This window comes from Ruditapes philippinarum, unplaced genomic scaffold, assembly GCF_026571515.1.
Source record: "Ruditapes philippinarum isolate M1 unplaced genomic scaffold, ASM2657151v2 ctg6593_1_1_1_1, whole genome shotgun sequence".
Classification (NCBI taxonomy): domain Eukaryota; kingdom Metazoa; phylum Mollusca; class Bivalvia; order Venerida; family Veneridae; genus Ruditapes; species Ruditapes philippinarum.
Window position 1 is genome coordinate 22,480 of NW_026865576.1, and position 12,182 is coordinate 34,661.

A 12,182-nucleotide genomic window follows, 5' to 3' on the forward strand; every position below is an offset into this window, starting at 1 on the left:
AATTATTGCTTACCTCAAAATTGAAGCCTTCTGTTTTAGCCATTGTCTGCAAAATTTTAGAGGACACAGTGCTGGCCAACATGTAACAATCTTGTGCTGTAAATATATTAATTTATTACATAATTGACATTTCATTTTAGTTAAAGAAAACAAACTAAAAAGCTAAGGTATCTTGATTTAATTTTACTTTTTCATTTGAAACGTTTATTAATAAATTATTCACAGAAACACATGTGCTGTTCTATGCCCAGGGCTTGAACTCAAGGTCCGTTGAACTGTAGACCTTATTCTCTCCATATTGCACTTATGATAACGACAAAGGCATAAAAATCTTTAACTTTTTTCTAAAAAAGATTAGGATTGGGTAAGTCTAATAAACAAATAAATATCTATGGTAACAATAGACTTACCAGGGACATTGGGATGTTTTTGTCTGAAAGCAAACCAAGACCACCAGCCTAACAGAGCTCCTATCTCATTCCCTGTAAATATTGTCCACTCCTCACTGAAATGTAATACAGTTGCTTGGTTCGTTTTTTTATGTCACACCAATACAGTATGGGACATATCGCAACATTCCAGCTTTACTAGTGAAGAAAGACCTCAGGTGCCTTTCCGTGCATTATTTCAGGAATGAATGGTCACCTAAGTTGCACTATCAACAATCTTTAACCTAGCAAGACAGCTTCCTCACATGAAAGAATCCAAAGTCCTTGACAGGATTCAAACCCTCAGTGGTGAGGTATAAGTGGTTATGCATAATCTTGTATGAATAAGATGCTGAAGCATCAAAGAAGCAGTTACAGTTACCTAATATTCTTCAGAACCTTATGTACATAAATTATGCAAACCACTAGGTATTTCAGCCTGAACGACAATAACCCAATCAACCAAAAACCTTTTAAAAGTCTCAAGTTTCAAGCAAGGCATTACCATAGATAATGAGTCAAAAAATGAAGGTCCTATAAAAAAGTAGTAAAATCTAATTTAGCCTCAATGTCATTTAACCCTAGTGACCTCAAATACCACATAATAAGTAGCTGTCACACCTAGTAAAAGGTATCATGGTTATAGTCAATGCCTGATGAGATACCTACATATGAAATACAGTGTAACTTCCGAATTCCGGAACTTCTGAAATCCGGAAACTTCTAAAAACCGAACATTTTTTTCCGTCCCGATTTTTTCCCTTCTATTTTCTATTAAGATAATACTTCTGAATTCCGGAACTTCTAAATTCTGAATTCCGGACGATATTTTCGTAAAATTAGAGTCAAATCAATGCAATTTTACCTCCAAAAACCGGAAATATCCAAAGGTGTGAAATACATTGTAAAACGAGAATTTTTACCCTGCAGGAAGATTTAATCTCCCTATCGATTGTTTACTTAAATTAGCGGTGATAGTGTAATTTGACACGCGTCAAAATCACAAACTGTGAAATGGTATGTTTCAAGTAATGCGGTTAATCAAAGTAATTTACGGCGGTCAGTTAATTGGAAGTGTTTATTAGCGATTAAATGACAATTAATTGGACAATGTATGCATCAAACGTCTTTAGGGATTTTATTGCATTTTATGTAATAATTAATTAACTAGCATTTGCAGGTAAGATAAAAATGTATTCTTTTCATGCACATCTTTATCTTGATTAAAAAAATCATATATGATACTACAGTAATGGCCACATCTTCCTTGACATTTAGTGATATAAAGTGGCTTAGTCTTTTCCACATTATCATAAACCTCTGAATTCCGGAAACCTCTGAAATCCGAACTTTTTTACAAGTCCCATGGGTGTTCGGTTTTCGGAAGTTACACTGTATCTAAGATAAATGTCAGTAAATAAATGGAGGCATTACATCCACCAGAAACAATAAAAGTTTCAAAACAAAAAGAATATTGGAAAAATAAATGTAAATGCATCAATAAATATTTTGCGAACACAACAGTTTATTATATCTGTAACATGTGATAAAAGACTACTACAGCTTATCTTCTTGTGATTGAGAAATCTTTTAAAGAACACCTTTTTTTCCATTTCTCAAGGATACAGTCAGTCACCTATATCTATAACCTATGTAAGCTTCTTATCCTGTATAATATTGTATATTTTTTATGTTAATTTTTTTATACTGGCAACAGGCAAACAAGAGAATATCAACCTATTCCTGTAACATTTTATCCTCAAACTGTATAATATTGTTTACTTTTTTATGTTAATTTTTTTATACTGGCAACAGACATTGACATAAATTTTTTATACTGGCAATAAGTAAACAAGATTGATCATTGCCAAATTTTATAAAGAGGTCTCCTTCACCTACTTTCTATGCACCAGTGTTTGTTTTATACGAATATTGTGTAAAGATCCTCTCACAAAATATTACTATCAATGCATGTATTGCGCACTTACAAATATTTTTGCCCTCTTCAGAAAAAAAAGGCCACATTTTTTTTTACAAGTAAGAATGTTAACAAATTACCCATCATTTTCTGCTAGAGCTAGTCGATCAGCATCAGGGTCGTTTGCAAGTATAACTTTACTACCAGCATTGTCAGCAGTTTTCATAGATAACACCTGATAATTACAGCATAATTTATTACCGTAAAATACCATATACATGTATTTATTACCGTAAATACTATAATATAAATGATTGGGTATTCATTTTAATAGATCATTCCATTATTATAAGATATCGCTATTAGATATTATTCCATGTAATTCCTGTAACAAATATTCATTGAAAGGGTTTAAATTGATAGTTTGTGTAGTTAATACTTGTTAAAATATGAGACATGGAGCAAATGTATAATTATATTGTTATTGCATCTAAATGACAATCTTTGAAACCCACAATAAAAGTCTTTCAGTATAGGTAAAAAATAACTATACAAAATTTTATGGTGATGCTAAAAGGGTAAATTTTCATCATTAAACGTGTAAGAAATCATTCAATGACAGTTGATAATCTTATCTTCTAAAACGGTAGTCCAACTGTTAAGGTGTCTGCCTCTCAATTAAAAGGTTTTGGGTTCAAGCAATACATGATTCTTCATCTCACACCAGAAACTTGTTAGTCTCAAAAGCGGACAGGAATGCAAGTTGTCTCTGTTGTATACAATTAAACTAACAATAAATAAATTTAATCTTTGGCAGTTAGCTTATTTCAGATGGATAATAAACACTGAAGTTTCACATATTCAAAATATAAACCACTCAGATATTCAGCCTGATAATTAATGCCTATGTATGCAGTGTAGGGCACATTTGTTAATGAGATAAACTTTAAAAAACAAGCAATTATCATAGTATTGCAAGCAATCCATAAGTCCCCTACCGGTAAGAGCCCAAGCAACATTCTGAAGGGCCATTGGCCATTCACTTATGTCTCTATTTTAAGTAAATTTGTTGAAAAAGTTCTTTAAAAGTGATCACAGTGAACAGTTTTTATGTACAGACAGACAGACGGACTGAAGGACACTCTAAAGTTATTTTTTAAACATCCCTGTTATAAAATATAACATTTTTAAAAGCAAAATTTAACAAGAGCCACCGCCGGGCGGGGGCAACGCTCGACTTTTTACTTTTTCTAAACGCAAACATAGAAAGGTTTGAACATATATTAACGTTTCCTTTTTATAAATTTAGTTTGTCTGTCTTGTCACATTAGTTTTCTTTATATATTTTGTATATATATGAATAGAAACATTAAGCATATTTCTAAAAATAGCAACAGTACGCAATTTCTTAAAATAGCAACATGACGCAATTTCTCAATATAGAAAAAATGACGCAATTTCTAAAAATACAAAAAAATGACATAATTTCTAAAAATAAAAAAGTGATGCAATTTCTAAAAATAGCAACAATGATGCAATTTCTAAAAATAGAAAAATTGACGCAATTTCTAAAAATAGAAAAAATGAAGCAATTTCTAAAAAAAGAAAAAAATGACGCAATTTCTAGATATACTAAAATAGAAATTATGACGCAATATCTAAAAATAGAAATTATGACGCAATTTCTAAAAGTAAAAAAATGACGCAATTTCTAAAAATAGCACCAATGACGCAATTTCTAAAAATAGAAATTATGACGCAATTCTAAAAATAGAAATTATGACGCAATTTCTAAAAAATGATGCAATTTCTAAAAATAGCACCAATGACGCAATTTCAAAAAATAGAAAAAATGACGCAATTTCTAAAAATAGAAATTATGACGCAATTTCTAAAAATAGAAAAAATGACGCAATTTCTAAAAATAGCACCAATGACGCAATTTCTAAAAATAGAAATTATGACGCAATTTCTAAAAATAGAAAAAATGACGCAATTTCTAAAAATAGCACCAATGACGCAATTTCTAAAAATAGAAATTATGACGCAATTTCTAAAAATAGAAAAAATGACGCAATTTCTAAAAATAGAAAAAATGACGCAATTTCTAAAAATAGAAATTATGACGCAATTTTCTAAAAATAGAAATTATGACGCAATTTCTAAAAATAGAAAAAATGACACAATCTCTAAAAAATTAGAAACAATGACGCATTTTCTAAAAATAGCAACAATGACGCAAATTCTAAAAATAGCACCAATGATGCAATTTCTAAAAACAGAAATTATGACGCAATTTCTAAAAATAGCAAAAATGATGCAATCTCTAAAAATACTAAAAATAGAAATTATGACGCAATTTCTAAAAATAGAAAAAATGACGCAATATCTAAAAATAGCACAATGACGCAATTTCTAAAAAAAGAATTACGACGCAATTTATAAAAATAGAAATTATGACACAGTTTCTAAAAATAGCACCAATGATGCAATTTCTAAAAATAGAAATTATGACGCAATTTTCTAAAAATAGAAAAAATGATGCAATCTCTAAAAATACTAAAAATAGAAATTATGACGCAATTTCTAAAAATAGAAAAAATGACGCAATATCTAAAAATAGCACCAATGACGCAATTTCTAAAAAATAGAAATTATGACGCAATTTCTAAAAATAGAAATTATGACACAATTTCTAAAAATAGAAAAAATGATGCAATCTCTAAAAATACTAAAAATAGAAATTATGACGCAATATCTAAAAATAGAAAAAAATGATGCAATTTCTAAAAATAGAAATTATGATGCAATTTCTAAAAAATAGAAAAAATGATGCAATCTCTAAAAATAGAAACAATGACGCATTTCTATAAAAAAAACCCAAAAAAAACAATGACCCAATTTCTCTAAATAGAAACAATGACGCAATTCTATAAATAGAAACAATGACGCAATTCTATAAATAGAAACAATGACACAATTTTAGTTATTGTTGTTGTTGTTGTAAATATATATATATAGACACACACACACCAATAAAATATTTAAATATGGTCATTTACTGCACAAATCTGAGAAAATTCAGTAATTTAACCTTCAAGGTCAAGGTCATTTAAGAGCCCAAGCAAAGTTGGGTTTGATAAACAACAAGGTCTGGTCCTTAAGAATGTTCTCTAATAATATGAAGTTGATCCCTTCAATAATAGCAAAGTTACAGTCAGTGACCGCCAAAACAATGAAAATTTCAATAATTTGACCTTCAAAGACAATGTCATTAATGTGTGAAGGTCAAGGTCTTCCGGTATATCTTTAACAGTAATCTTTGAAGATTATTATGTTCAAGTTTCAGGACAATCCATTCAAAAATAAACAAACTTACAGCCAATAAAAGCCAAAAAAAAATGAAAAATTTCAATAATTTGACCTTCAAAGTCAAGGTCATTTATGAGTGAAGGTCAAGGTCTGGCTGGTTATTTTTAAGGGATATCCTTAAAGATTATTATGTTCTAGTTTGAAGACAATCCATTCAAAAAATAACAAAGTTACAGCCAATAACAGCATGAACAAGCAAAAATTGGACTTTTAACCTTGAAGGTCAAGGTCATTTATGGATGAAGGTCAAGGTTAGTGTGGTCTACTGAAAGGTCTTGTCCCAAGGGTTGTTGTGGCCAAGTATGAAGACAATACACAAAGAAATAAAAAAGTTATGATCCAGGTACAAGTTTTCGGACGGCAACGGCAACGGCAACGGCAACGGCAACGCCGACCTGACTGTAGCAATACCTCTATTTTTTTTTCAAAAAAAAAAGTCGAGCTAAAAATGGGTCAAAGACAGAAAAGGCCGGGTTGCATATGTATACAAAATATCATGAGGCTGTGATGTTACAGAAAAATTTTTCAATTGACCTATTAATGTCGAAAATTTAATTCAGTAGGTAAACAGGAAGTGGATTAGCTACACACCTAATTCGAATCCCACAGTATGGGACCATGTGTTAATGCTGTATGCCAAATATCAAGAGGCTGTGATAAGTAGTTGCTGAGAAAAACTGTTACGAAAATTTCCTACCATTGACCATTAATGTCAAAAAATCTAACTAATTTAACTAAGTGGATAAACAGGAAGTGGATGAGCGACAGACCTGAAATCAAATCCCACGGTATGGGACCATGTGTCAATGCTGTATGCCAAATATCAAGAGGCTGTGATAAGTAGTTGCTGAGAAAACTGTTACGAAAATTTCCTACCATTGACCATTAATGTCAAAAAATCTAACTAATTTAATTAAGTGGATAAACAGGAAGTGGATGAGCGACAGACCTGAAATCAAATCCAACGGTATGGGACAATGTGTCAATGCTGTATGCCAAATATCAAGAGACTGTGATAAGTAGTTGCTGAGAAAACTGTTACATAAATTTCCTAGCATTGACCATTAATGTCGAAAAATCTAACTAATTTAACTAAGTGGATAAACAGGAAGTGGATGAGCGACAGACCTGAAATCAAATCCCACAGTATGGGACCATGTGTCAATGCTTTATGCCAAATATCAAGAGGCTGTGATAAGTAGTTGCTGAGAAAACTGTTACGAAAATTTCCTACCATTGACCATTAATGTCAAAAAATCTAACTAATTTAACTAAGTGAATAAACAGGAAGTGGATGAGCGACAGACCTGAAATCAAATCCCACGGTATGGGACCATGTGTCAATGCTGTATGCCAAATATCAAGAGACTGTTGATAAGTAGTTGCTGAGAAAACTGTTACGAAAATTTCCTACCATTGACCATTAATGTCGAAAAATCTAACTAATTTAACTAAGTGGATAAACAGGAAGTGGATGAGCGACAGACCTGATATCAAATCCCACGGTATGGGACCATGTGTCAATGCTGTATGCCAAAATATCAAGAGACTGTGATAAGTAGTTGCTGAGAAAACTGTTACATAAATTTCCTAGCATTGACCATTAATGTCGAAAAATCTAACTAATTTAACTAAGTGGATAAACAGGAAGTGGATGAGCGACAGACCTGAAATCAAATCCCACGGTATGGGACAATGTGTCAATGCTGTATGCCAATATCAAGAGGCTGTGATAAGTAGTTGCTGAAAAAAACTGTTACGAAAATTTCCTACCAATGACCAGTGATGTCAAAAATTTAACTAAGTCGCTAAACAGGAAGTGGATGAGCGACAGACCTGAAATCAAATCCTACGGTATGGGACCATGTGTCAATGCTGTATGCCAAATATCAAGAGACTGTGATAAGTAGTTGCTGAGAAAACTGTTACGAAAATTTCCTACCATTGACCATTAATGTCAAAACATCTAACTAATTTAACTAAGTGGATAAACAGGAAGTGGATGAGCGACAGACCTGAAATCAAATCCCACGGTATGGGACCATGTGTCAATGCTGTATGCCAAATATCAAGAGGCTGTGATAAGTAGTTGCTGAGAAACTGTTACGAAAATTTCCTACCATTGACCATTAATGTCGAAAAATCTAACTAATTTAACTAAGTGGATAAACAGGAAGTGGATGAGCCACAGACCTGAAATCAAATCCCACGGTATGGGACCATGTGTCAATGCTGTATGCCAAATATCAAGAGGCTGTGATAAGTAGTTGCTGAGAAAACTGTTACGAAAATTTCCTACCATTGACCATTAATGTCAAAAAATCTAACTAATTTAACTAAGTGGATAAACAGGAAGTGGATGAGCGACAGACCTGAAATCAAATCCCACAGTATGGGACCATGTGTCAATGCTGTATGCCAAATATCAAGAGGCTGTGATAAGTAGTTGCTGAAAAAACTGTTACGAAAGTTTTTTTTCCCGCCCGCCCGCCGCCCGGACGCGCCGCCCGCCCGCCGCCCAACATTCACCATACTATAACCCGGATTTGCACCAGTGCAACCCGGCCAAAAAAAAGGAGATAACAATGTCATACATGATGTGAGTGTAACAAAGAACAACAAGATATGTTTGTAAAACATGTATGCCCCCTATCAGCAGCCAATTAGTCATGTGATAAGGTTATTATGCATGACTTCTGACCCAGTGATCAAACAATTAATAAGGGTTATAAAGTATCTACTGGTCATGACCTTGACCTTTGACCCCTTGACCCAAAACTCAATAGGGGTCATCTGCTGGTCACGACCAATCATCATACAAAGTTTGAAGTTCCTAGGCCTAGGCGTTTTAGTAAATTGATCAGAAACCGTTTTTACCTACAAGGTCAATGTGACCTTGACCTTTGACCCCTTGACCCCAAAATCAATAGGGGTCATCTGCTGGTCATGACCAATCACCATGCCAAGTTTGAAGTTTCTAGGCCAAAGCGTTCTTTAGTTATTGATCAGAAACCGTTTTTACTTACAAGGTCATTGTGACCTTGACCTTTGACCCCTTGATCCCAAAATCAATAGGAGTAATCTGCTGGTCATGACAAATCACCATACCAAGTTTTGAAGTTCCTAGGCCTAAGCGTTCTTGAGTTATTGATCAGAAACCGTTTTTACTTAAAAGGTCAATGTGACCTTGACCTTTGACCCCTTCACCTAAAACTCAAAAGGGGTCATCTGCTGGTCATGACCAATCATCACACAAAGTTTGAAGTTCCTAGGCCTAAGCGTTTTTAGTTAATTGATCGGAAACCGTTTTTACCTACAAGGTCAATGTGACCTTGACCTTTGACCCCTTGATCCCAAAATCAATAGGTCATCTGCTGGTCATGACCAATCACCATACCAAGTTTGAAGTTCCTAGGCATAAGGGTTCTTAAGTTATTGATCGGAAAGCATTTTTACCTACAAGGTCAATGTGACCTTGCCCTTTAACCCCTTAACCCCAAAATCAATAGGGGTCATCTGCTGGTCATGACCAATCACCATACCAAGTTTGAAGTTCCTAGGCCTAAGGGTTCTTTAGTTATTGATCGGAAACCGTTTTTACCTAAGAGGTCAATGTGACCTTGACCTTTGACCCCTAGACCCCAAAATCAATAGGGGTCATCTGCTGATCATGACCAATCACCATCTCAAGTTTGAAGTCCCTAGGCCTAAGGGTTCTTTCATTATTGATCGGAAACCGTTTTTACCTACAAGGTCAATGTGACCTTGACCTTTGACCCTTAACACCAAAATCAATAGGGGTCATCTGATTGGTCATAACCAATCACCATACCAAGTTTGAAGTTCCTAGGCCTAAGGGTTCTTTTGTTATTGATCAGAAACCGTTTATAATTAAAAGGTCAATGTGACCTTGACCTTTGACCCCTTGATCCTAAAATCAATAGGGGTCATCTACTGATCATGACCAATCACCATACCAAGTTTGAAGTTCCTAGGCCTTAAGGTTCTTTAGTTATTGATCGGAAACCGTTTTTGCTTTCAAGGTCAATGTGACCTTGACCTTTGACACCTTGACCCCAAAATCAATAGGGGTCATCTACCGGTCATGACCAATCACCATACCAAGTTTGAAGTTCCTAGGGCTTAAGGTTCTTTAGTTATTGATCGGAAACCGTTTTTGCTTTCAAGGTCAATGTGACCTTGACCTTTGACCCCTTGACCCCAAAATCAATAGGGGTCATCTACTGGTCATGACCAATCACCATACCAAGTTTGAAGTTCCTAGGCCTTAAGGTTCTTTAGTTATTGATCGGAAACCGTTTTTGCTTTCAAGGTCAATTGACCTTGACCTTTGACCCCTTGACCCCAAAATCAATAGGGGTCATCTACTGGTCATGACCAATCACCATACCAAGTTTGAAGTTCCTAGGCCTTAAGGTTCTTTAGTTATTGATCGGAAACCGTTTTTGCTTTCAAGGTCAATGTGACCTTGACCTTTGACCCCTTGACCCCAAAATCAATAGGAGTCATCTACTGGTCATGACCAATCACCATACCAAGTTTGAAGTTCCTAGGCCTAAGGGTTCTTTAGTTATCACTCGGAAACCATTTGGTCTACGGACCGACGGACCGACGGACCGACAAGTGCAAAGCAATATACCCCCTTTTTTTCAAAATGGGGGCATAATTAGTAATGAAGGTATGAATATTGAATGTTTATTTTGAATTTGAAGTAAAATGAAAGTTAAAAGAACGAATAGGAAAAATTAAAAGTTTAAGGAGGAGATAATTCTGGAAATATGGATGCTAGATTTATAAACCTTGTCATATTATTATGATGTGGGAGTTTGAAGAAAATCCTATCATGATTTAAGAAGTTGGAAGTAAAAATTACTAATTTCTCAAAAAAAAGTCTAAGTTCAAAAGGGGCATAATTCTGGAAAAATAGTCTTGCTAGAGTATTGAACACTCACAAATGTTGAGTGATAATAAGAAATTTATTATGAAGTTTGATGTAGATACGTTTTCAGAAAAAAAGAAGTTATTAAAAAAAAAAACAACAATGTTTTTTTTCATGAAAATTTTAAGTTCAAGGGAGGTAATTCTGATAAATTTTGTGCTAGAGTTGTAAACTTTGTCACATATTGATGTGGTTGATGACTAGCAACTTACATTTAAAGTTTGAAGAAAATACCTTAAGAAATAAAGAACTTTATAATAGTGAAAAAACTTAAAAACTAGAATTAGAAATCTTGAAATTCAGTCTATTTGTTGCCATAGCAACCAGAATTTTCAAAACAGGAAGATAAGAAAAGGATGTGCATAATTTCCATACTGCCATCTACCCATATGTCAAGTTTCATAAAAATATTTTCAGTACTTTTTGCGTTATCACTGGATCCAGGTTATGTGTAAAATTTGCCATATTTTCAGTCTATTTGTTGCCATAGCAACAAGAATTTTCAGCATAGGAAAAAAAGAAAAAAACGTGCATAATCTCCATACTGCCATCTATCCATTTATCAAGTTTCATAAAAATATTTTTCAGTACTTTTTGCGTTATCACGGGATCCAGGTTATGTGTAAAATTTGCCATATTTTCAGTCTATTTGTTGCCATAGCAACCAGAATTTTCAACATAGGAAGAAAAAAAAAAGACGTGCATAATCTCCATACTGCCATCTATCCATATATCAAGTTTCATTAAAATATTTTCAGTACTTTTTGCGTTATCGCGGGATCCAGTTTTGTGGACGGACGGACTGACGGACGGACAGACGGACGGACAGACGGACGGAGGGTAAACCTAAAGTCCCCTCCGGTAAACCGGTAGGGGACTAAAAACAATCATATTTACCAGGGCCCCTTTTCCTTCTTCTGGATTGGGGTATTTTACTGTTGGGAAGTCAGGATCTGGTAGTATCTAAAAATATGCATATTATATATTTTTAGTAATAATATCCAAAACAAACTTTCATACATTTCCATTGTGGAAGCGCACTTAACCTACCATTTCCAGTATTTTATCAAACCCTGTTCTGGATAGAATTGTTATATTCTTCTAACATGTACTTTAACAATGGAATTACACAAACTACAACAAAAGTACAGCTGATAAACTTGTTTGTACTTAAGCTAGGTTGGCTACTTAGTGACAGCAAAATCACTAAATCTTATTTTATCCTCAAGTCTTATAGGAACATATAGTGCCCTTTTGTGCACTATATTTCAGTTGAACTGACATCACTATGCAACAATAAATTTCCCTATAATAGCTTTAAGGTTTATACAAATGTTGTTTTATTTCGATTGTGTATGAAGCTTAAAGCTTAAAGACACTCTCAAATCCATTCCTGTAATGAGCCAGTAATGAGCAATGAGTGTTAAGTTTCTTGCTCAAAGAATCAACCGCTCGCTCCTGACAGAGTTTGAAACCAAGCAGACAGCAACCCTTAGATTACTAG

The 12,182-nt window shown here is 33.9% G+C and overlaps 1 protein-coding gene across 1 annotated transcript in view; it reads right to left on the reverse strand.

Moving 5' to 3' along the window:
- LOC132729615 (phosphopentomutase-like) overlaps positions 1-12,182 on the reverse strand; it is a 36,073-nt gene that overhangs the window by 6,944 nt on the left and 16,947 nt on the right. The window contains exons 10-13 of the mRNA XM_060715420.1: positions 11,576-11,641; positions 2,487-2,581; positions 411-505; positions 14-96 (exon numbers count right to left, since the gene is read on the reverse strand). Coding sequence (XP_060571403.1) covers positions 14-96; positions 411-505; positions 2,487-2,581; positions 11,576-11,641 — 339 coding nt within the window. The remainder of the gene's footprint in view (positions 1-13; positions 97-410; positions 506-2,486; positions 2,582-11,575; positions 11,642-12,182) is intronic.